The 25,722-nt window shown below is 41.6% G+C and overlaps 2 protein-coding genes across 3 annotated transcripts; one reads left to right on the forward strand and one right to left on the reverse strand.

Moving 5' to 3' along the window:
• Window positions 1–1,673: 1,673 nt before the first annotated feature.
• On the reverse strand, window positions 1,674–8,558 carry luc7l3 (LUC7-like 3 pre-mRNA splicing factor). 2 transcript variants are annotated; one of them, XR_003928610.1, is made up of 12 exons: window positions 8,309–8,558; window positions 7,675–7,741; window positions 7,506–7,545; window positions 7,274–7,418; window positions 6,961–7,035; window positions 6,504–6,608; window positions 6,224–6,385; window positions 5,363–5,769; window positions 4,604–4,788; window positions 4,140–4,372; window positions 2,259–2,346; window positions 1,674–1,936 (listed from the first exon to the last, which is right to left on the reverse strand). XR_003928610.1 is itself a non-coding variant. In XM_030058100.1 (11 exons), exons 1-10 carry the CDS (start codon window positions 8,405–8,407, stop codon window positions 4,173–4,175), a joined length of 1,485 nt encoding a protein of 494 aa, XP_029913960.1. In that variant the 5' UTR covers window positions 8,408–8,558; the 3' UTR covers window positions 1,674–2,346; window positions 4,140–4,172. The 2 variants fall into 2 exon arrangements, 1 of the variants encoding a protein (XP_029913960.1); XM_030058100.1 differs by having other exon boundaries at window positions 1,674–2,346.
• A 2,325-nt stretch (window positions 8,559–10,883) lies between these two features.
• On the forward strand, window positions 10,884–17,974 carry ankrd40 (ankyrin repeat domain 40). Its single transcript, XM_030058107.1, has 5 exons — window positions 10,884–11,491; window positions 11,991–12,139; window positions 12,419–13,057; window positions 14,099–14,280; window positions 15,121–17,974. Exons 1-5 carry the CDS (start codon window positions 11,358–11,360, stop codon window positions 15,262–15,264), a joined length of 1,248 nt encoding a protein of 415 aa, XP_029913967.1. The 5' UTR covers window positions 10,884–11,357; the 3' UTR covers window positions 15,265–17,974.
• The last annotated feature ends 7,748 nt before the right edge of the window (window positions 17,975–25,722 follow it).

A 25,722-nucleotide genomic window follows, 5' to 3' on the forward strand; every position in this document is an offset into this window, starting at 1 on the left:
GAGCCAGGTGGCTGGCAGCCAAGACAGCCATCACCATTTACATCTGTTTTGCTTACTAGCGAGGCATTAACAGGGTACCAGGGTAATGGATTCTCACTTTATTACAGGTAAAGGAGAAGCAGAGGCTGTCAGGATGGAAAACCTTTGGTTTTAATGTGAGCATATCCATAGTCTTTTAAGTCTTAGCCTCGGGTCTTAACACAAGGGGAGCTGAGGTTAGCTCAGCAAGATGAAGATGTCAGACAGAAGTGGCTACTTTTTAAGTCCACTCAGTGGTTGCTGTTTGAATGTTTGCAGCTGACAGCGTGTTAGGGCTGCAAAACAAGATTTATCTGCTACCAGCTGTCAACAGTTTGCATTTCCCACCATACTTAACACCAGAGTTTCCCTCATTAAATGCACTTCTTAAGGCTAGAAGGTGCATCTTCAGTCCATCAGTTCATAAATATTCAAGAATCGCATACCTTTAAAGCTATAAAATATTGTTGATAATGTAGTGGCACACAAATTTAATGATGTGGTGTACTATAACTTCTCTCTCAAAACATAATTATGATAAGGTGGTCCTGCAAGTACCCATAAAGAAAGCATCCTCAGCTAATCTTTTTGATGGGGGAGTCTCCCACTTGTTAAAAGCCCAAGAACAGACCGGAGTCAGTCTTCCATTTTCTGATGCAACATTTATTATGGTCACATATAAAGCAAGGCAGCGCTGGTCTCAGTGTGACAGAGCTCCCGCAGGAACTCAGTCAGAGTGAGTCTCGATATCAGGAAATGATACACATTTATGTTCTTGGGCTTGGGCCTGCCCCGTACATAGGTTGGACTTAAACGCAACCGAGAATAATTGGCCAGTTACCCGGACATGGACAGGGCAACCACTGTCCATGCCTTGTTTCTGGAATGTGTGATGCTATGTGTGTGAATGTTGACTGGGCGTGTATCTAATGCAACAGACCTAACTAACAAGATAGAGAAAGTACATCTGGCTCCTGCTGTGTCTGTCCTCTGCTTAGCAGCCAAGCTGCCCTGAACTATGTAATACATTGGATAATGCAAGAAACATTGAACTATACGGCCAATTGTAACACACTCACTATGCCATCCTGCATTTTGCTTAAGATTCAGGGCATGACTCAGACAACGCTCCATTTTCAGTGTGTCTATTACACTGCAAAAACTCAAAATCTTACCAAGATTACTTGTCTTATTTCAAGTCAAAAATGTCTTATTCCTAGTCAAAATATCTCATTACACTTAAAATAAGACATGATCAGCTCAGAAGTAACTTGTTTTTAGACAATTGTCTCTTGTTTCAAGTTAAAATTTGCTTGAAACAAGTGAAAATTTGCTTGTTTCATTGGCAAAATTTGTTTCTTGTTTCTAGCTAATTTTCACTTATTTCAAGTGAAGTTTCACTTTTTCCACTGGCAAATTTTGCCAATGAAACAAGCAAATTTTCACTTGTTTCAAGTGAATTTTCACTTGAAACAAGTGAAAATTGTCTAAAAACAATTTACTTCTGAGGTGATCATGTCTTATTTTAAGTGTAATGAGATATTTTGACTAGAAATAAGACATTTTTGACTTGAAATAAGACAAATAATCTTGGTAAGATTTTGCGTTTTTGCAGTGTATGTAGCAGAAAGTAATAATTGCAGGCTGACACAACGTTCAAGTTATGACTTTTTTTTATTCATCAAGACAAACATGGGCATTAAAATCAGAGCAAAATGAAAACAACCTTTCAGTCAGTCCTCAAAATCTTTTCATCAAAAATTAACTGATAATATTTTACAGTAAGGGGACAAGAGCAATCAAATGTGAGCTCTAAGTGGAGAAGAAAAAGAGACACGCCCTAACATCAGACTAACATTGTACATACGCTTTCAATTGACTTTTCAAGAAGAAACAAGGTCAAGAAGTGCAGTGGAACCTGACAAACCAAAACAAGCCACAAGAACTGTTTTTAATTCATTGTCACTAAATGCCAAGAAATAAGAAGAATGTGTAAAAAAAAAAAAAAAAAAAAGGGAAAAAAAAACAATAATGAACTTGCTCTACGTTTGGTATTTAGGGTCATGTCTAGTTGATCATTAGACCAAGTTAAGATATACATCAGATGAACCACAACTAGACCCATCCAGCCAAAAGATAAAACAAGTGAAGGAACATGAAAATTGATGTTTTTTTTTCCTTTCCTCATTTACATAATTGTGTTCATGTTTTTAAATAAGCCACTACTACTTGTGGTTCACCTTGTTTTTAAGCAGCGAAGTGTCAGGTTCAGGGTAAGGGTGAGGTGCACTCTTCCAATTCTTCCTCCTCCAGAAATCCCAGCTTCCCCTGTTAAGCAAAAATGTTAACAAAATGCCATATTAGTAATGGAGCTCAAACAAGTGTTTGTAGCAACAAATGCTGCTACTGGTACTACAATATCATTTACATAAAGACTTCTAGTCAAATATATCCTTCAATGAAAGGGGAAAGTTTATATTATTTTAACAGAGACACTTATCTTAACTTATAAATGCCATTTATCTACTGATACAATGGACGTCAGAAGTCTTGCATTTCAGCCAGAAAATCCTGGCATTTGTTGCTATTTTTTCAAATTATTTATAATAGTATGATTTTTTATTTCATTTCTATTGGTCAACACTGAAGGTCAACATAAGATCCAGTCACTACCTTAGACCTAAATTTTTCAAATTAGTGCCAACCCGTTTGATATTCCTATGATCATAGTGACAGTGTCACGCAACATGATGTACTAGATCAATCAACTGTCATTTACAGTCACCCACACACAGACACACACACACACAAACATACAGACAGGATCTTGTCAACTAACAAAACCTACATGAAATTAATAAACACTTTCTACTGAAACTGTTACACTATGTAAATGTTTCCATGTTGGTGACAACTTCAGTTCTTGATAAGGGTATATCAAGCGGGATGACCATGCAAATCAACAGTTTCAGCATGTCTGTCAGTGTCTCAAGTTTACATTGCACAAGTATCTTTTTTCAAAAAGATGTTGAAGAATAACAAAAAGGGAAAAAAGAATGACAATACAAATAAAACTATAAACAATCAAGCTTTCAAGTTCATGTTCTGGAGAAGTACTTTTTTTGACAGGCAACAGCATTCAGAAATGGATGTGGGTAGAGAAAGGAGTACCTGGGGTGAGTACCTGCACAGTTTGAGAGTCAGAGTATCCATGATTTTTAATTTGCCTTTTTCTCATGTGGTCTCGCTCACAACACCAACGCTGTGTGAGGTATGGAAGTCAGCTGCAATTCATTCGATAAACCCTACCCTCCAGTTAGTAAGTTACGTTAGGCCCCCGGTGCTATAAAACCCCCCAAACACACACTGCATGGCATTATCAGGCACAGTGAGCTGGACAACAAATCCATGGCATTTGGGAGAAAAGTTATGATTACGTCAAAATAGTTGGAAAATAAAAACCGCTCGTCTTCACATATACCTGAGACGTTATGTCTAAAAGGATGTGTGTTTATATATGAGGATAATAAATCCCCAAACTATATATACACAGAGACACACACTAGTTGTAATTTGCTCCATATATGGAATATAATATACTGTAATACAAATGTTATCACATATTCCTACTTCCAAATTTAAAAAAAAACAAAAACAAAACAAAAACAAGTAAATACAGGCAGGAAAAAAATTATTGGACTGATTTATACTTTTTTCTGCCATTTTGTCCACAGAGACAAATATACAGCTATATGTGTCATAAAACCGATACAAAACGAGGGGTACCTCCGGGTATGTTTGCTCAGGGCTACACTGGCCTTTCCCTCTTGGCTTTGTGTGAATGTTTTCTACCTTCTTCTCATTCATCGGGCCTAGTCCTTCATCTTCAGTGCATACTTATGATGCACTATTCAAAAACAGGATAAAGATATATGCATACAGTACATAAGACAAAATCATAGGCATTGAACTGAACGTAAACGGAGTGGGAGAGGCAGGGTTAGAGGGCGGGTAGGGGAGATGGGAGAGCTGGGGTGTGGGAGAAGGGAAGGAGGGGGGAGGGCAGAGGGTGGCAGGTTGGGTTGAGAGCCAGGGGGGAGCGAGGAGGAGGGCGCACTTACCTGAGCCTGATCTGAGGTCCTATCAGATCAGTTTTAATTGGACTGAGTGTCACCTTCAGAATGGAGGAGCTCTTGCTGGCCGTTTAGCAGGGGGGAGGAGGCAGAGCCAGCAGGCTCTGTCTCCATGGGTTCTGCTTCCGACGAGGCCTTGGTGGCGGCCGTGTCGCCGTCATCAGAGTGCTTGTCTTTCTTAGAGCTGCTGCTGCTGCTCCTCTCCTCTGTCGCCTTACGGTCTGGAAAAGACAATGCATACACACCTTGATCAAAACATAACTTTCTCTTTCCTGCTGAATTGATACAACTGTTCCAAATAAAATGTGTTACAAAAATAGTGGTAGCTATCAATTAAAAATTGCTGCAACACACCACTGAAGTTTAGCTCAAATTTCAAGCCCAATCCGCCCTTTGCCCGAAAAAGCTGTCCATGCCCAAGTCAAACCTGAAAGATAAGTTTTCATTCTCACCTTTGTCTCTAGATGATCGCTCTCTGTCCCTGTCTCTCTCCTTGTCCCTGTCCCTGCTGCGGCTCCGATGGCGGTGGGATTTGCGCTCCGAGCTGCGTGACCTCTTCCTCTCACGGCTGCGGGAGCGACGCTTTCTGTCAGAACGCTCGCGGCTGCGCCTCCTCTCTCTGTCCCTATCCCGGCTCCTAGAGAAAGGAAGAAGAGAATATGTCATCATCAAGGCTTTCTTTTAGGATGCTTTTCAGCCGAGAAATGCAGACTTCATCCGGCAGTTTTACAAGGCTGCATGAAACATATCCTTTCCAGCAGTACATATCCCACAATCTCATGTGAACACAGGAAGTGGCATTCAATTTAAAATAAATACATTTTTAAAATGCATGATGTCACTGGAGTGAGGCTTTAATATAAACATACTTTCATGTTTTTTACTTTGTCAGTTAAGCCTTAAGTGGTCCCACAATATATGGAATAATTTTCCTGGCCATAACTGATCAAATTCCTCTCATGCTCACATTTTTCATGACACAACACTATTTGGATATGTCCATATGCTGGACATATTCTATATTTCTTCAATTACTGAATTATCTTTCATGTCCAACAATAGGGAAGTCATTAGCACTACAGGAAACACTGAAAACGACTACCAAGCACTACCAAGACATTTTCACTGAATCTGAAGGATAAACAAACTTTTTTCCATATTTTTAAGTGACTGGTATATTTTATGTCTTTGATGTAGGTAATCAGCAATACCTGCTGCGTTTGCGTTCACGTTCCCGCTCCCTGTCCCTGCTCCTGGACCTCCGGCGATCACGAGATCTGCTCCTCTTCCTGTCTGATGTCCGGCTTGAGTGGCGGCTGTTGGAGTGGCTCCGCCGTGCTCTCCTCTCCCTCTCTCTGTCTCTGTCTCTATCTCTGTCTCTGTCTCTTTCTCTGTCCCGGTCCCGTTCTCTGTCTCTCTCCCTCTCCCGCTCCCGCTCCCGTTCTCTCTCCCTCTCCTTCTCACGTTCTTTCTCCCGCTCTCGCTCCTTCTCTTTCTCCTTCTCCTCCTCCTCCCTGCGCCTCTTCTCCCTTTCCTCCCTCTCACGCTCGCGGTCTTCTCTGTCTCTCCTCGCTGGGTTTTCTCCCAGTGGGTCCTCTGAGCGTCGACGCAGTTTTTCCTAAGGGCAGACAAGCATAAGCCGTTCATGGATAAATTGACTTAATATGTTAAATACAAACATGGCACAGCCCCCCACCCTCTAATTCCAGTTCAGCAGATGTGGGACAAAACACATTTGCTGACAGCGGCAAAAAGAGAGAGGGGGAAAAAAGAATATAACAGCCATCTGGTGACTGATCGGATCATGAAGGATCACATTTGACATACTCACTATCTGAATTTCCTGCGGGATGAATAAAGTATCTATCTATCTATCTATCTATCTATCTGACACTCTTTTTTTGTTTTTAAATACTTTTATCGCTATCCCAGCAAAAAAAAAAAAAAAAAAAAAGTTTTCCAAAACATTGTACTCAATCATACAGATTTATCTTTTTAACTTTGATTCTGAAATTAGTTATTAACTATAACTCATCAGCCTGTGTGGGCTTCATCTCATGTGATCCTGTTACCTTGAGCTCCTCCACAGTGGATTTGATCTTAGCATAGCCCATGTGCTGTTTGCCCATCAGGTGGTCATCCACACGGGACTGGGCATCACCTACGATGAGGAACGCCCCACACACTTCACACACCTCCATCTGCTTCTCCTGGGCTGCAAAGCTCTCAATGGTCTAGGATAAAGTGCACATCCCAACAGGATTAACAGTAAACCCAAACACATCATAATGACATCTTATTATAAGTAATCAAGTTTGAGAGGATTAACCTCTCTGAAGCTGCGTGACTCACTGAGGGGGTGGAGCTGAGCAGCTCCCTCTCCTCCTTCAGCTGCTCCACCAGCTTCATCATGCCCTGAGCCTCCTCCACACGGCCCTCCGAACCCAGCTCCTCAATCTGTGACAAAGGGACAGAAAGAAAGGGAGACCAAAATGGTCATACTTTACCCCTATGCAAAGTTATGTCCTGAGTTTATTTCACTGTATTTTTTTTTTTTATAAACACTATTGACATTTATATTCTGTGTCATATTTATGGTAAATTTAGATTTATATTAACCTTTATTCATCCCCAAAGGGGAAATTCAAACTGACACAGCAGCAGTGGCAGAGATACAATAAAAAATGTAGGAATAGGAAAATAAGACCATGTAAATAGGATATGTTAAGAGATGGAGATTACAGCGTGCCCTAATTCCAGTTAATTGTTTAAGTGGTCGGAGAGCAATGTGTTTCACATTTTCACAAACCTGTACAACTAGGTCTTCTATCTTCTCAGTCAGAACCTGAATCTTCTCTTCATTCTTTCCTGATGGACCAGGACCCTACAGAAATAACAAGAACACATTGTGGTCTGGAGGGTAAGCAAGTGAGGTCTGAGACAAAATCAGTTCATTCTTAAATGAGCTCAGGACAGGGGACACTGTGCCATACATTATCCTGATCACTCAAATAAAGGTTTGCCTAAAATCTTTAGTTCTACCTTCTGAGTATGATTTTCAAAAGCATCGCAATGAAATGTCCCTGCAGCCTGAGAGGAAATTGAGACTATTTGGTACCTACCCCTGCATTCTGCTGAGCCTGGGAGAGGGCCAGGCGGGCATGCCCTCTCCGAATCCTCCTCTCAACCTCAGCAAGGAGAGACTGCAGGTACCGCAAGAAATCCCGCTCATATCCCTCCTTCATGAAGCGAGAGCTCTTCTCATACCTGGTAAGCATGGGATAGACACAGATGACTGATAGGAACATAAATAAACACATACACAAAGCTTCTACAACCATAAGCAGAACTTACATCTTCCTAAGGTTTTCATCATGGATCTTCTCACAAGGACCTGAAAAAAGCGATATAACATTAAGTTCAAGGTATTATGAATATATTGGAATTTATATATTGGTTACTTATGTATTTGGCAGCAAATTAGCCCACTCAAAATAATCACACGCTCAAGTTCTTGACTTACCCAAGTCCGAGCGGGTGTTTGTGAACAGCTCGGCTGGACAGAAGCCACACAGATAGTACCGACAGACCTGTCTCAGGAGAAAGGTTATATTTTAAATTAAAGTTCATAGTCAGCAGATGTCTATCCTCTTGAGAGATTCTGCTACAGCATCTCAATTTCTGCATTTGCCTCCCGCTGACCGGAGAGGTCAGTCGACCCCACGCCTCAGAGCATGAGGTTGCGCGTTTCAAACTGTTTGACAAGGGGTGCATTTCTGCATATGAAGCCTACCACTTGACTCCACACAAACAAAGCGACATGATGTTAGTTTGTTACCATAACTGGAAGGTCTGTGCAGTTAGCAACATAGCATGACTCGTGGTACTGGCCTTGCGTCGCTAAGCGTTAGCAAACTCCCTAGCTAGCTACCGTTGACTGTCTTTAGCTTGCAAAGACGACTCTGTAAAAAAAAAAAAAAAAAAAAAAAATGACGGATATCTATCCCGTATGAAGATCCTAACGATTCTCTGTGTTACCGCTGAAAGTCAAACTATTGAAGGGTTTAAATACCAGCTCCACTGTTAAATAATGCATTTGCTAAAGCATGTAGGTTACGTTAGCTTCTCAAGTAAGCTAGGCTAGAGAGCTAACTTACGGTCTCGTGGTCCCATCGTACGTTGCAGCGCTTCTCGTCGGGGGCCAGGTTTCTGTCCCGGCCCATCAACTCATCGAGTAACTGGGCTGCCGAAAGCATTTTCGCCTTAAAAACTCTATCTTAGAGTATCCTGACCTCTCCTCTGAATGTGGATCACACCATCTAGTGCGCGCTAAAGTATTTCTGATCAAAATGGCAGCTTCCAAACGCTCCAACAACAAGCAGCCAGTTCCCCCAGCTTCTGAACCGGAAGTGGAATATCAGTTTGGCTGTGGTCAGAGCCTCCAACAGCCAATCACAGAGCTCTGGGGTGACTGGCATATTCTAAATGCAAGATACAACAGTTCTGTGTTACATTGAAAATGATGTTGCATAACAAACTAAATGCACTTCATTATGCACTTCACTAGTCTACTTTTGTAATGATAGCATACATATACACCTCTTTCTCTCCCCATATTTGTATATGTTTTACACAGATAGATAGAGAGATCCATAGACACATAAATATGAAAAAGCTGTGAATAGTGGTGTCCGAGTAGGATTTGAATTTCTCTGTCACTGAATGTTATAATATACTTTAACATGGGTGGGGATTATAATAAAGCAGGGCACTTGAATAAGTAAAAATCAAAATCAATATTTTCAAGTTTTTTTTTTTGTTTGTTTGTTTTTTTAAATCCCATATCCTATTTTGTTATTGCAAGCAAAGAATCTTGCCATTTCAATCTTGCCAACATTTCCCAAATCTATGTCTTAACATATGACAGCTGGTAGTCACTTTCCTAGACTAGAAACGGGTTTGTCATTCAAGAAGAAACCTCTTGATGGGATCCTCCTCAGTTTCCTTGCTCAGAGGTTCCTAGAAGGAGAGTCTGAAGCTGCCTCATTTGTTTCCTACTGTACTGGGACAGCCTGCAAGACGCTGACATCAAAATCAGTTTCCAGGTCATGAAGCAAAGGAGGAGGTAAGGAAGGAAAAAAAAAAAGAGGGGGTAGGGAGGAAAAGTAGGAGGCATTTTAAGGGTAACAGGGTGCATCCCCGGGACTTATCGAGTTTAATTCTCCCCATTGTTATCTCAGTAACTGAACAGACAACGATACAGCTCTGCAAAACAATCATTCTAATCCAAAATATCCTCTGTTAAGTTATCCTCTGTTATCAAATGAGGGTCAGTGGCCTATACATAGGGTGGGGGTGGGGGGCATAATTAGTCTGGGAACCCTGCAGATAGGATATTATTTTCTTTCGTGCTCTATAGCCTACTCCTTATGTATGTGTATGCTGTGATTGATGCAATGTACACCATTTTTCCTTGAACCAAACTGGCCCTTGGTAATAAATTAAGTGCTTTGAATACTAATTTGAATTTGCATTTGCTTATGTTGACTAAATACACATCACTCGGTAAATATAGAGCACTGTTCAACACTGAATTCCCCACCATGTCAGCCTTTATCTGTGCTACCCCGCTCCAGAAACTGAAACATTTGCCAGCAAAAATCAAAAGACCCAAGAGTGTGTCCTATATTTCAAAAATCATTGCTCCTCTCTTCATTACCCTGATTTTTTTATTTATTTATTTATTTATTTATTTATTTTTAAATCTCCTGGCAAAATCTAGCAACTAAAGTTCATAGGAAGTATTACACATATTCCCACATAGCTCCTAAACAGTGAGGGAAATGCACTTAAAAAGATACTTATTACATGATTATGGAAAGTCATGGAATAATTATCGTGATTTAAGGTATTTTAAGATACTTATTCCATGATTATTTGTATAACAAACAACAACTGACATCACTTCATGGTAAGAGATGAGTGGCAGTGAGGGAGCGGACAATAACAACAGAGGCTTTGGATTACAGGCCATGTGTTCACCAGGCCAAGGACATCCCATTTATCACAAATTATGACATGCATATGATTCTGCATATGATTCAATGGACAAAAACAATTCAGGAGAGCAAATGCATCCTGGTTGCATAATGGTGTCCCTAATCGCTACTTCACTGCTCACCAAAATAGCAAGCAACTGTGGGGAAATGAACCCAGGACTTCATACAAGAAGAGCACACATACTCCGGCCCAGGGGTTTCCAAACATTTTCAGGTTCCAGACCTCCAAGTTGACTTTCGTTAAGTCACCAACTCAAATTAGAAAGGATTTTGTCCAACAGGGAACCTAATTAAACTAACCTAGGTGTGATAACTGAAGAATGTCAAATTCAAATTGATTCAAAGTGGTGAGACTAAAACACAATGTGAGAGATAATGTATTTTGGTTTCCAGTGAACAATTTCTAGTAAACTGAATTACAGTGAAATTAACCTATGCTTCATTTACCATTTGATTAATATTCTCCCAATAACCGGTTATCCTGCTTATTCCACTGGATGGCGACAGATACCCCAGCAACACGTGTTTGTATGCCCACAGAAATCTGACTTTTCATTTCAACAACTTAAAAAAAAAAACAACAACAACATAAAAACAAGTTGATTGGACAGTGTCACATGCTTTTACACAAAGTTAATGAATCCTACCCAGACTCATGTGAGACTGATTTCCCAGCCCAGAGCGCTCAGATGGGAACTAAGAGTTGCGCCCGGCGTTGTTACATCTAAAGATGCCCCCCGATGAGGCGGCGGTGTTTTTGGCAGCCCACCGATGGAGCACTGACACCATTGAATGATTTCGGGTTTGCGTAAATTGTGGAGAGCTGGACCGCCGGCAGCGCATTTGCGTGTTGTCATACTAACCACTGAATTAAACAGCAAAGGCGGATTAGCCAGCCACTTGCAGCGGCGTCGAGGGCTCCGACCGTCAACAAGAAGTTGCATTAGCCGAGGCGTTTAGCTGCCATACGCTAGCAGACTGTCAAGCTAGGTAGCCCGGTAGCTAATGTGGACTGACGACTTGCTAGTTGCTATTTTTAACTCGGTGTCATCATTAGGAAACTCGTTAGGCGATTAGTATTGGCGACTGAAACAGAAAAGGTGTTTGTGTCTCCTATGGTCTCGCCACGCTAGGGGTCTACATCAAAATGTCCACTACTTCGTTGGATAAGGAATTGCAGGAGCGACTGAGAGAGGCGTCTGCTATCGGGGATATTGACGAAGTGCGGAGATTGGTGGAGAGTGGAGTAAATATCAATTCACAGAACGAAATCAATGGATGGTAAGCCTTTTAACCAGCGATTCCATCTTTTACTGTCCCCAGCGCAAGCCAACAAGTGTTAGTTGGCCTCGGAGTTTGGTGATTATGTTACTTTTTTGACCGAGATATTTACACCGGTGTGTGAAACCTGCTGACTGAGAGCTATGCTTTCATTACTTGCCAAGCGCAGTGTCGCAGGGATTTAAACTGGTCTGTTATCCTGTTACTCAGGAGCAGGCTTGTTTATTCGCCTGTCGTGCAACTTTCATGTTGCTTATGCAAGTGCTGAATTAGTCCCATTTTAATGCTTGGCGCTAAATGCCGGGTCCGAGGAAAGTGCTGATATTCATAATATCCCTGTAACCATGGGGTGAAATTTACTGTAACGAAATCAGAGTTGCACGTGGCCACTGGTGCTGTGAAACTGACTTATCAAGGCTAGATCTGGATCTAATAGTTTAGTGGTTATTTGATCCATTATTGTCACATTCCTCATGTGCATTTTTTCCCCACTACCCAGGACATGCCTGCACTGGGCATGCAAGAGGAATCATAAGCACATAGTGTCCTACTTACTCAACTCTGGAGCAGACAAAGAGATCCTCACGGCTAAGGACGAGTTGGCCTCCCAGCTCACATCCAAGGCAGAGATCAAACGGCTGTTAGGAGGTAAATTACGTATTTTTCTGTGCTTTTTTCCCCCTCAGGTTCCTATAAATTATGAATTCAGGACATGGTTGTTAGTGTATTGTGCGTTCATAACAAATGTATGGCAGTAATATACTGTACTTATGTGTAACTTCTGAAGCCTCAGGTATGGATTGCATAAGTAGATCTAGAGCTTTTAATGCCTCTGATGTAAGTGAAAGCTAACTAGGTTAGTTTTGTAAATGTTTTTTTTTTCTTTCTATTTTTAATCTCAGAAGTGAAACTCTTTTTGCTTCACAGTCGACGTGGAGGAAGTGCCTGAGGTCAAGGAGCCTGAGTTGCCAATCATTCCCAACTACCTGTCTAACCCGCCCTTCATGTACAGCAAGATGGATAGCAAGGCAGAAGCCATGCTGACACAGCACCTTACACAGAATGGCTCCGGGGATCATGCTGAGGACACACAAAGTGATTCAGCCTCCCTTTCCCCTACCCATGAGCCTCAGCAGCCGCAGAGCCTGGCCCCTGACACCCCCACCACAAACCCCAGCACCCTCAGCCAAGGTCAGGTGGGGGCTTTCATCCCTGTGGCTGAGCAGAATGGTGTGGCACCTGGCCCGGCCTCCTCTCACCACCACCCTGCTGTTAACTGCGCGTTGCCCATGGACCTGTCAGTCGAGCCTCACCTAGTCAACCATGCCGACTACCCTCATGCAGTGGCCCACAATGGGACGGTGTGCTCGCCTCCGTTGGCCTCGCCCAGCCCCAGCTGTGCCAGCAGCGGCGGGAGCCAGGTCCAGGCCCCGGTGGCCAGCGCTAACCCTAGTGTGAGCCGGCAGCAGTCCATCCCACAGCAGCTGAGCTATGGCCAGGCTGGTGGGCCTTTGCCAGCCTTCCAGCCTTTCTTCTTCACTAGCACCTTTCCTGTCAACGTGCAAGGTGAGAGAGAAAGCGTGTGTTTTGTTCAATCTAAAGCTGATGGTACACCGGGAGGCACGGTGGAGGGTGGGGTGTGTTCAGTTGGAACTGTAGAACCCCAGACCAAATTTCTGCATCTCTGCAAAGGGATGATGGATGAAACCTAACTTTAGCTTTAGGCTCTAGGCTTAACAAATGTTTTTGGCAATGGGACCAATTTTGTGGTGTATTCATCTGTGTTGTCCTGCTGGATTTATAACATGAATATCTGGCTACGCCTACTCAGATTAGTGAGTAAGAACACAGCAGGCATGACAACATGCCGGTGCGCCTGTATGGATAGAAACAACAGACATGTCAAACCGAAAAAAGATCATTTGTGGTTGGATGCAGCCTCATCACTCAATATAATCACTGAACAGGCAGGAACAAGCATACTCTCTCAATCTGAGCATTGTGAGTCTATGGGGAGGGTGTGGTGTATATATGTCGCAGGCTGCACAAATATAAGGAATGTTCCTCTTCAGTATCACCAGTTATGCCATTTTTTGTGCATACACAACTGAAATACTATTACTTCCCCATCCGCATTAACTTCCTGTGAATGCAAAATTAGCTGTAACAGAATGATTTAGATATACACAAGGCAATAAATTGTCAAAAATGCTGAATAAAACTGGTTAGAAAGCATTTTTGCAACCTTTTTTTGGGGGGGTTGATGATTGAAGACGTATTTGAGCTTTGAGTTTCCCCTTTTTGAAAAGGGGAAACTCTCAGGGGTTTTGAGGCTGGTGCCCAGTTGGACTGTGTTGAAGGCTAGCGAGAATCTGCAACAGAGTGGTAAGTTTCTTTTCACCAAAGCTAGTGGTGAGGTTGTGATATGTGCAGGTATAAATGATGGCTATTAACATTTTAACACAGCTTAGGTTCAGCATTACCAGACCTGTGCTTTAATGTTAATTCTTGATGGAAATAGTGTCTTGCACAGTGTTCATCATCTAGACTAAATCTAAAAATATGCTTGTGAATAGAGAGGTGTAACACTCTGGCCTCTCTCTACAGAGTTGGTACTGAAGGTGCGCATCCAGAACCCCAACGCACGGGAGAACGACTTCATTGAGGTAGAGCTCGACCGCCAGGAGCTCACCTACCGCTCCCTACTGAGGGTCTGTTGCCGCGAGTTGGACATCAGCGCCGAGCATGTGGAGAAGATCCGCAAGTTGCCCAACACCATGCTAAGAAAGGTCAGAGGACGAGCGCCTGCACACACTCATGCAGAAACTATACACAAGTTGCAGTAGTTGTGCAGTGTTATGCTCATGCAGGGGAATACTTTGTATAGCCTACATAGCAGCACCTTACACACTCACACACTCAGACACATAGCTCACCAGCATCCAACAGCATCCTTAGTGTATAGCTGTTAGACACTTCATCCTTCAGCTTTTATCAACTTGTTTTCTCATTAATTTTCCACATCAGCATTCATTTTTAGACAGTGGCATGTACATTTTGGCTAGTTCACCACAAATGTTGAACACTTGAGCAGCTTCTCTGTCTGACGCATGCACACAGAACATACATTACCACTTTCTCCTGACCATATTTCCGGAGTCTCTAATTGGGTTGTTTTTGATTCGCTTTACTCTCCCAGTGAAACCTCCCTTACCCCATGTGTGCTTTTCGTGTCATCGTTACTCACTGCTTCTGACAAATAATTATGCTGAAAATAGTGCCTGGTCCTTAAAACAGTGGGAAATAAATGGGAAGCACAAGCTGTTAGGTTATACGTCTCACTCTCAGACCCAGTGCTAATTAATGCCTGAATTCCTCTTCTCTACCTTATGCAGTATGGATGTTGTTCAAGGTAGACTGCTCATTATTCACACATTGTCTTTTGAACTCATGCTGGGAACCCCTTTCGGTGTAGTAATTACTGTGTTTTCCAACATTCCCAGTTGCTGTGCAATGTATAATTTAAAATAACTATTCCCCATAGTATTTCCATAACTAAATTACTTGGTATAGCTGTATCTATATCAGCTGTGAAGCTTATGTAAATGTGGTTTCCCTTTCCTGTGCAGGACAAGGATGTGGCGCGACTGCAGGACTTCCAGGAGCTGGAGGTCGTGTTGGAGAAGGCTGAGGGCCTGTCTCTTTTCTCTGGGGCCGGGGGCCTCACTGACAGACCCTGCTACAACATGAAGGCCTCACGCCTCACGTACTAGAGCCACCACAGAGCCTGTAGTCGCCCTTGTCATAACAGGTTTCTCTAGCTACCGCCAAGAAATCATCAAGGGTTGCCCTTCCAGGCCCCTCATAGAAGTTCTGTTTGGCTTTGGTGTTTTGCCAGTTTCTTAATCGGGGTTCGTTTTCCAAGTTCTGTAGCTATTGTCCTCCTCCTCCTGTCCTACTTTGACCCTCTTGCCGCTCTAGTGTACCCAACCAGCGCTAAGCGATTACTCATGCATGGTGTCCTCAGTTATGTGCAAAAGTATTTGGGCCTCTATTTCCCTTCCTCCCCCCTCTCTCTTTTTCTCTTTCTCCCCTCCCACTGCACTTTGTGCCAAGGCTCCAGTGGGAAGTTAGAGGGGGGCAGTGGCTGGTCTTCCTTGTTTGACTGGACTTGAATGGGACTCTGCAATAGCCTTACATGGACACATCCCTGTACTAGCCATGGACTGTGGTCAAGGACAAGACTGGTCTGATAAGACCAAGAGGAGAGGATGACAGGAAGGATTTGCATAACACGTACTGTTAAGTTCATCATGGGTCCGCAGCATAGGACTAAGCTGGACAGTGGACTTGCACACAGTAACTTGTATTACTAGAAAACTGAACTATAGAACGTTATCAGATATTCCAGCTGACGTCCGCATTCATTCATACATGCTGTAGGCAGAAACCTTGGTGTCTTTTCCTGCAGAGGTTATACATTATTGGCCTAGTTGTAGGGGAAGGGGTGGAGGTACCCCCTACTAAATGAAGTTTAAGTGTCTTTGGACCTATGTTACTACTTTCTGCTGACCGTACATATACTTTAATTTGTATCTACGTAAAGATGGACAAATTTAAGTAGATATTTTGGTTGATCCACAGATTCAAATCAGTCCTACACTGTGGAAAAGAAATAATTGGTACTATTTTTTTTGGGGTTTTTTTGTCTTTTCATGTAAAATTACTTCATAATTAAGATTAAAAGATCCAAGACTACTAACTTTTATCCTAGAGGTAAAAATACAGCGACTTGGAGCAGGATCAATCCTATCATTTTCTACAGTGCATCATCACTTACGCTTTGCAGGATGTGCTGTTCTGGTCAGTCAGCAAAACACTTACTGAAACATCTGTCAACTGTGAATTAAATTTTAGTTGTATTGATACTTATTTATATACAGTGAGACCCTTCAATGCACTTTAGGGTGACTAGGCTTGAGTCGCAGAAAAGTGGTGGAGTAGTTTCCCTTTTAATTCATCATTAAAAAAAAATTAGCCTTCCCCCCTAACATTCTCAGTTGCTATACTTCTGTATGACTGTGATTAGAATCCAAACCAAATATTAATCTAGCCAGCAAAGATAGGTTGTGCAGAATAAGCTATCAGTGGTTTAGAAAAACACAACTTTGTTTTCATGTAAAAGGAAAAGAAGGAAGCTACCGCAAAGAAAATCATGGTTGATGTTTAATTAGTTTGTGACACTTGGTTTGATGATTGAGTGCTTCCTTGAACTTCCTGTAACAATGATCTCTGTTGCACTGTGTGTCCACTCTTCTTAAATCTAGGCCATCTGTATTGTGATGAGAATGCTTGAATGGCAAAAGCAGCACAAATTCTTAATATGTACTCCCATCAGTTTGGTTTATTGGTCCAATCAAGTACTTACTCTAATACTTACTTTTGTGAGCAAAATTTCACAAAATCACTGTTTGCTTTGCCACAAAGTTTTCTGTTATGTAGCTTAATTGATATTGCCACTGTCTATTGTAGAATGGAGAAGGGATACACAAAACAGCCATTGACACTGACATCAAAGGATTCATTGACATTCTTGTATACTGAGACTGTAACTGGTGCATGACAGATTGAGGCACAGCCATTCTGTGTCGGCTGGAAATGCTTTTTACGCTGCTTTTTATGTCAACACAGTTGACCCCTAAGGAAGCCTAAGACCTTAATATGTTCCTTTAATTCTCAATGCTGGCTCTTTTAATTTAAGCAGTGCAGTAGGCGACCACTACACACATTCTACAATCAACAGTTTCTAACCCAGTGGTAATTGTTTACTGTTGAAACGTATACCTTAAGCTTTTACTGTATTCATATGTTTTATGATATATTTTTTATTAATTTGTATATTTTTTAACAAGCTAGGTCTGTTGTGTATGTGTCAAAAGTCAGCTATCATGTGTGCGAGAGTTCAGAGATGGGAAAGAAAAGTAACGATACACTGCAGCTGAAGCCACGTGCACGGCGGGGGATAAAAAAAGAAAGTGATTCCAGAGAGTTTGCTGTGAGAACAGTGTCAAAACGGACTATCAGGAGTGCTTATTTCATGTTGTCAACCATGTTAAATGCTTTATCAAGTGAAGTCGTGCCACATTTGAAAGGAAGGAGCTTGTTTGAGAATGTGGAACAATGTGGTAGAAAACACCTCTGGCCATTTTTTTGCCCTGAATGACTGAGAGCAGCATGTGTGGTATTGGGTTTTCTATGGGATCCTCTTTGATTCTGTGGAAAGGAGATGACTTATGTTGTATTTGTTGGGTTGCATACTGTTCTAGAAGAAGCAGAATACAGTTTGACTTAACCTATGCATTCAGAGTCTGATATTTTTATATATACGTCTTGTGTAGAGATAACCTTAGGCATTGTTAAACCTGTGTTTTTGGTTCTGGAGACCTGTATCTGTACTTTGATAAAGCATGGTGAATTACTTGATCACTTCCCTCTTTTTCTCTGAAACTGACCTCATGTCTTAAGGATATGGACTTCTGACTGAGCCACCGGAACTGATGTGTTGTCATGTAATTCACAAGTATAACAGAGGTTTTCAGGTAACATTAGTAATGTTAATTCACAATTTAAATGAAGACCAATAACATGTATTGATCATCTTTTCAGGTTTTCCTTTGTGTGCATGCAAGCAGAGGTAAAGGTAATGGGGTGTGTATGTGTGTGAATTAACCCTGTATCAAAATATGTTTCAGCTTGCAGCCACTAGAGGGAGTTGAAGAGCAAATATTGAGAGTGAGCCTCATACCAAAGAGTCTTTCTTTGTGTTATAATGCAAGATCGGTCATTTTTGTCATCACAAAAATGTCATTTCTCAGATGAAGACAGGACCAAAAAAAAAAGCTTTCAGTATGTCAAATTTCAAGGTGACCTGGAAGACAGTTGATTTTTCTGTTTGGATTAAGTTGTGCTGATGCAGATGTTGGCTTGAGGAGATTGCTTCTGTTCTACAGATGTTGGCCCATGCCATCTCAGTGCTGAAATGTATTTTAAAATGCTTTATTGATGGATGATAAATGGATGGATGAACTTGACACAGTGATAGGTTCCCTGGTGTAATGAAGCCCACATGGCCAGTGAGATTTTTTTGCAGTCTTTGTATGAAAAAGATTGGCAAAATACAGTGGTGGAAAAAAGTTTTCGGACACCCCATTTTACACAATCTCAAATATTATGAAATATTTGTGGAAAAATCTTTTTTTTGTTTGTTTGTTTCAAAAGGTGTGGCTGCATTAGACAGATACAAACAAATCCTTTTTTTTTTTTTTTTTGTTTATTGTTTACAAGAAAAACTAACAAAACTAAATTCTTGACAAATTCTTCTGACCACAGAATCTTCTTCCAGTTCCTGGCTGTCCAGTTCTTGTGTGCCTGGGCCCAACGACGCCGGGCTAACCTCTGTCTCTCATTGATCAGGGGCTTCTTGATAGCCTTGTAGGACCTTAAGCCATGATCTAAAAGTCGGCCATGTACAGTGCGGGTGGAACACTGGACACCAGTTTGGTTTGACCACTGCTGCTGAAGCTCCTGTGATGTCATTCGGCGGTTTTGCCTGCACATGCGGATCAGGATGCGGTCATTTCTTGCTGAAGAAACCCTTGGATGCCCAGATCTTGGTTTGTCTTCCAAGCTGTTGGTTCGTCTATATTTCTGCAGAGTGGATCCGACTGTTGAAGGACTGCATCTGCACTTCCTGGCTATCTGGCGGCAGCTGTACCCTTCCTGGCTGAGAATCTTTATCTTCAGGCGTGTTTCCTGCGTTAGGGTCCTTGTTTTAGCCATTTTTGTGTCTGAAGAACTTTCAAATGTGCTGGCTTTATATAGACACCAAGCTTGGCAACAAAAATTGTGTCTTTTAATAAACAGAACGACCTTCATCACTGGTACCAAAATGACCCAATACTCAAAATTTCTTATGTATTTTTATGGAACCAATCAATTTTAAGTTTTTAATGGCTTTTTTAGGATTTGTTTAGTATTTTGGCTGTGACTGTACTAAAAGAAATTGCACTTGAAGACCTAAGACTGATTCTTAATGCAATATTTCACAAATACATGGGGTGTCCGAAAACTTTTTTTCACCACTGTAGCTTTTTTTCATCTGCGAGCTCCAGTAAATGTTCTTGCTTAACAAATAACCTTGATTCATGACCAAAACTACAGTTCCTATCTCATAATTATTTGAATATCTGGTGTTCTCTTTATTATTTAAATACCTAATGTGAGATCAGCAATCCTATACTGAGATACTTCACAAACTTATGCCCAAGTCAAATATATATTTTATACTCTTACTGAGGTACATTATTTCTATTTACTTGGCACAGATTATGTAAGTGATTCATTTAGAAGTCCCTTTACAATTTTAAGCTAAAAAAGTCACTTTACCACAGCTTGTTGACCATATTAGGAATGCTAATAAAAGGAGAGGGGGAAAAAAAATTGAAAGCATTACTGGAAATGTTCCATCTGTCATCAAAACTGAATAGTGTAGTGCAGTCCAGCTGTGGCTGTGACTTCAGCCCGTCCATTCACTTTTGACCTGTGTCTGCACAGCAAGTCGGTGTTGTGTGTGTGTGTGCTGTTATGAAATGTACCGGAGAGTCCTGTGCAAGACAGCGGCGGAAGTTTTTGTTTTGTTCCCCTCCTGATTTAAAGAACATAAACAACCGTAACTTATGGTCTCACGCTCAGCAAAGAGTTTACGTGTGAAATCCTTAACCTTTTCTGTGAAATGAAGACAATAGTGTCCATGTGGTGAGCAGATGTTCTGAAGTCACAATCCAGTGTCAAATATTGCATAATACCAGCAGCATGGTGTTTAGAAAGTTAATTGTTATGTCTACCAAATGTGTGTGAATCTCGATATAGGATTGCATTAATTATTGGCAGTCAAGGTATGGTTGTTTCCCTAAATGTGCCCTTGTGTGTCTGCACATCTATCAATTCAGCATATTTTGCTGTGTGTCTAGACCCTTTCTCTTTCCTGAACCAGGGTTGAGGAATCAGCTTAGGACCCTGCTGTGGCTGGGCGCGTCTCTCTCCTTTGTTCTGGTGTCAGACACTCATAATAAGCTTAGTATGAACAGTCATAACACCTTCATTGTTTTGAACCGGCCCCACCAGCTTCCCAGGCATCAAACATGGGCGAGAGAAGCTGTGGACCTGCGTAGCCAAGGACCCCTAAGAGCATTTTAGAGATGGAGGCAGAGGGCGACGTTACTCACAGGTACGTGCCTCGGTCGATGTGCTTGGACTGTGGCCCATGGTACGATTCGTGCCCCTCTCCAACAGGGATCATGCACAAAGCCAATATACAGAGCTACTTATTTGCTACACAAATGCATGACACTCTAAAGCCACTGAAAGAGCTATGGGGAAATTGTTGGGGTAAAATGTCGCTTTTATGCATTTGTCCGAGCAATTTATGAGACCCTGATTGAGTGAGGCCTTTTTTTTTTTTTATCAGGTTTGCTGTTCAGCCATGGATTCACTGTATTATTTTTTTAATCAGCCCCACAGTGGAGTGATTTATCCTTGAAATAACATTATTGTCCCAGACTTGGCTTACTGATGTAAGGTGTAACGTTCAGAAGAATATATGTGAATGTCACACTGCATTAACAATGGTCATCCATCTCACTCAGATTTGCTCTAGCTGTTCTGAGATCACAACACTTAAGGACAGACTTTATCGATCCCTGCAGGGAAATTCTCTTTTTGCTTGTGTCCTTCGACAGAGGTCAGTGTGCACGGTCAGCTAGACGCCAACACTCCTGCTGCTGGTAGGGATTCAGTGTCTTGCTGAAGCACACATCAGCAGGGCAGATGCTTATCAGCACAGTGACCCAAGTGCTGTGGTTGGTCTACAGCTGCCACACTTACTATGCCACCTTGCTGTCCTCCAGTCCCAATTTCACCCAGTCTCACAGCAAATGCTGGAAAGACCTGACTATGTGTCAAAACAAAACACAGTAGCACAACAACAACGCTAATTTCTGAGCATGGTAAAATCAGATGAAAAGATCAAATGCCCACACACTATCTTCACTTGCATGCAATGTTTGGCCATCGTCAGGCACTGAATGACCACAGCATTCTGACACGAGCAAATGGAGACAGTGTGTGGGTATTTTTAATCGTTTCAGCCAATATTATCCATGTTTTACCCAGGCACCCGTCACTGAGCTGTGATTCAGGTGTGGTATAGATTTACTGACTTGACCACGGTGACGTAAAGCCCCATTGTAGGTGAAGAGATGGTGGCAGCTTTGCTCAACAGAATTTCTGGCGATGGTGGCGCATTCACACGTATAGTGGTCCGATGTGGTGTGCCACACTAAACAAACCTTGTGACATTGATTAGGACCTGTGAGACAGATTAGGTCGTGGCCTCCTCACGTCATTGTTGTCGGGCCCTCTCCCTAAGCCCGTGAGGCATTTCTTCCAGTATGCGAGGCCGACAGCCGCAGGAGGGCCCAATCAAACTAAGCCCACTAAGCCTAGTGCTCCTTGAGGAAGTTCAAAATCATAAAAATCTTTCCTCAAAGTTGGGTTTTTGAGAAATTAACGTATCTGAGATGTCTTCAAAGATTTTGAATTCAGTGACTTTCATGCAGCACACTAGACTGTGCTTAACGATATCACTTAGCTTATCACTTAAAAGCATGGCTTCTCAAACCCTGTTGCTTAGATACTTTGAAAACCCACAAATTACTTGATACTGTGGCCATTCTGGTCTCTTTTCTGAGAAGTTAAAATACATGATAGATCTGAGTGTTGATTTCTGTGTGAAATGGTACTCACAAACAGGAACTAATAAATCAAGCATTCAATCATGCAACTGTTTTAATATCATTTCAGATACTGATCACATCACACTGCAAGTGAGTGTGTCATTTACTCCACTTGATACCTTGTTACCTTTATTGCGCTTTACAGTAATCTTGTCTTTGTGATTTAGAGAACGAGCCCATGCACTGGAGAGAGTGGCATGGTGTAGGCACCTAAAGTGAAACAACATACTGTTCCACTTTGCATAATAGGTTAAAAAAATCTCTAATACTATGACAGGAGCTTAATATAGTGGGCAAAGACAATTTGTCATGACACAAATGCTAAAACTTTGAAACACTGTCAAAAGTACTTAGTTTCAATAGTTTACATCCTTTTCATCTCTGATTTTTTTTTTTTTTTTTTACAGTGTCAATGTCTTGTTCTAGAACCAAAGATAAAGAAAACATTAAAAAGCACAAATTTATTGTGTTACAGTCTGATTGTTCTTATTCAAATTTTTCTTCCTGTCCCAGTGGACGCACTGAGAAATGTAGAAGCATTTTGCTTACGTTTAATAAAGATAGCTCCAAACTGCAAGTCAATTAAAGCTGAACGTTAACTAAGACATCACAAGAGTGACAAACTTGTTTTGGACCGTGCTCAGAAAGATGGCAAAAGCGCACAGTGAAGGTCAAAGTCAAGGCCTGCTTGCAGACAAAGCATGTGCTCGAGGCAAATAGACTGTTGGAGTTCCCTGGCGGGGGTTCTTCATGTGGCTTTATTCAATCTGTGGCATTCCCCGTCACCCCTCCAGTGCTGGCTATGCTGGGAATGCAGGGTCTTGAGGGGTGAAGGTTAGGGGTACAGGGCCTGAGGGAGTTAGCGGGAAAGGAGACACTGAAAACACAGCATGACTATATTGGTGCATATGCATGCATTTATGAGCTCACACACTTGTTGCATGTGTGTGTATGCATGTGTTGATGCACAAACAGTAATAGACAATTAACCTATACTTAATTATTTAATATAGTTAAGTTCTTGTGAAATATGAGCTGGACGGACATTGAATTGCAAATTGAATTGTGTTTGCAACATTTACTGCATGCTCATGCTTTTTTTTTTTTTAACCTTTGTCTGCACATGTATGAACTTTGCGTGTGTGTGTTTGTCTGCGCGCGCTTGTGTGCGCATATGTGTGTGTGTGTGTGCATGCGTCTATGTGTTTGTAGTCAGTGAGGGCTCACAGACAGCAGGCCAGACTGAGGGGGTTAGGGCTGGAGAGCACTGGGCCTCTTTTGGCTCAGTGGGGGCTCAGCTTGGGAAGCACAGACTGTGACGGAACCCACTTAAACATTCTCTCTCTCTTTTTCTCTCTCTTTCTCTTTATCTCTCTCTCTCTCTTTCTCTCTCTCTCTCTCAGAACTGCCAAGCCATAATGACACCACACACACTGGCTGAAAATCAGTTATTGAACTGCACCGAAGAAAGGTTTTTGTTTTGTTTTGTTTTATTCTATTTTATTTTATTCTCAATTTACTTAATGTAACACTGTTGGGTTGTAGTTTCTTATATAAAAAATAAAGTACTGAAATGAGCCTTGTGAGGGACAGCAAAAACTGTTTTGTATATGAGATTTAGTCAAGTCAGTGTATTGATAGAGCATCAGTTAAAGTGCTGTACGGTTATTGAATCCATGAAACAAAGCATAAAATAACAAACCAAAACAAACACAGAGCAAATATAGACCTTATGTGGAATTATAAGCGAGGGAGAAAAGATGGGATTCGAGTCTGGATTTGAAGGTGTCAGTGGAGGGTGCAGACCTGATGGACCTGGCAGTTTGCTCCACAACCTTGGGGCGGCCACAGAGAAAGCCCACTCACCCTTCAGCTTTGACTGAGACCACTGAGCACAAATCAGCAAATGAACTGTGTTCTTAAACCACTGTTACTATCGTCTCCGTCACTGCTTGATAAGAGGTGTTGCAAAATCCTTATTTTCCGTACACACAGCCGTAGAGGGGCCATGAGCCCGTTATTTTGGTTTAAGCCCCCCCACCCCTTTCTTTCTTTTTTTTTTAACAACTTCCTAGAATTGACATTTTCAGAAAAACCCCATTTCTCACAACATGACACCAAGATGTTTGTACTACATGTGACTTCTCATATGTCAATATTGTGACAGCATTTTGACCGCCTTAAGGCCAATGTTGTTTCCATTGTAAATTTCCACAAATCTTGCCTAGAGTTTTCCATAACCATTTTATCTTTCTTATGAAAAGTAACCTTCAGAACACTGTAAATAACCATGGTGCAAAGTAATAAACAGCATGAACCACAAATGATCATACTGTAAATACCTGCCTTGTGTATCTTTATCTACTTGAGCAACTTTAAAACCTAAACTTTACCCTTGAGTTGCTTTAAGATGCATAAATCATTGATATACCAGATTATGTGTTTTCCCTCTTTCTACCATCAGGAGGGAAATGTTGTGGACATTTAGTGTACAAACCAAATAAGATCAGGATGCACATCCTAAGAGAGGCTATGAGGATTGATTACTGGGTTTGGTGCCATCTTCTGGAGACTGCCACTCTGTTCAAATGCACAGGAGAGATACAGTATTATCTTAACTACAGAACTGGATTTTAATCTGCCATGGAGCAGAAGATATGATTTTACAGTAAACATCTCCAAAGCCTCTTAGGTGAAATACTACTCACTGCTAACCCCATTTTATTTGGCTTGAAATGAAATGCTATACAGTTGTAGTCCATTAACAATATTACATGAGAATAAGCATGGGGCTGTGTGCCAGTAGTTTAGGTTACAGTAGGTATGTAATACCAAAATCCAGTACAGTATTATTTTACCACAGGACTGGATTTTAATCTGCCACAGGGCAGAAGATGTGATTTTACAGTAAACATCTCCAAAGCCTCTTAGGGAAATACTACTCACTACTATCCCCATTTTATTTAGCTTTATATACAGTTATAGTCCATTAACATTTTACACGAGAACAAACGTTTGCCAGCGGTGTAGGCTCCAGTGTGCATATAATAAAAGTAGTATCGCACGAGGTGGTATAGCAGCAGCACAACTCGTTTAAAAATGAAGATGGGGACTAAAAGAAATAGTTTTGTAAGATGTAGTTATATTTAATTATCATTTGGTGCGTGTATTGATCTTTCTCTTTACAGAGTTTGCAAACTAAGGGTTAAGGTGGCTAAGCGCCTTTACGCACAGGTGTCTCGCCAGTGCTCTGCGCGAAACAGCAGCCTGCAGACTATTGGAGAACTTTTTTTCTTTAATTAAGTTCATCATAACTGTAACTCAGCTGGGATTTGCCGTCGGGGTAGACAAGCCACTGTAATTCATGTAGTTAGATCT

Source organism: Myripristis murdjan, chromosome 8 (assembly GCF_902150065.1).
Source record: "Myripristis murdjan chromosome 8, fMyrMur1.1, whole genome shotgun sequence".
Lineage (NCBI taxonomy): Eukaryota > Metazoa > Chordata > Actinopteri > Holocentriformes > Holocentridae > Myripristis > Myripristis murdjan.

Bases quoted from the DNA above. Each gene is read 5' to 3' on its own strand.
- luc7l3 (XM_030058100.1), bottom strand. From the start codon at position 8,407: ATGCTTTCGGCAGCCCAGTTACTCGATGAGTTGATGGGCCGGGACAGA. The intron at 5,770-6,223 runs GTAACAGGATCA...GTCTGCCCTTAG, and splicing joins CCACTGTGGAGGAGCTCAAG to GAAAAACTGCGTCGACGCTC. The intron at 4,789-5,362 runs GTATTGCTGATT...TCCTTTCTCTAG, and splicing joins CGTGAACGCAAACGCAGCAG to GAGCCGGGATAGGGACAGAG.
- ankrd40 (XM_030058107.1), top strand. From the start codon at position 11,358: ATGTCCACTACTTCGTTGGATAAGGAATTGCAGGAGCGACTGAGAGAG. The intron at 13,058-14,098 runs GTGAGAGAGAAA...CTCTCTCTACAG, and splicing joins CTTTCCTGTCAACGTGCAAG to AGTTGGTACTGAAGGTGCGC. The intron at 14,281-15,120 runs GTCAGAGGACGA...TTTCCTGTGCAG, and splicing joins CCAACACCATGCTAAGAAAG to GACAAGGATGTGGCGCGACT.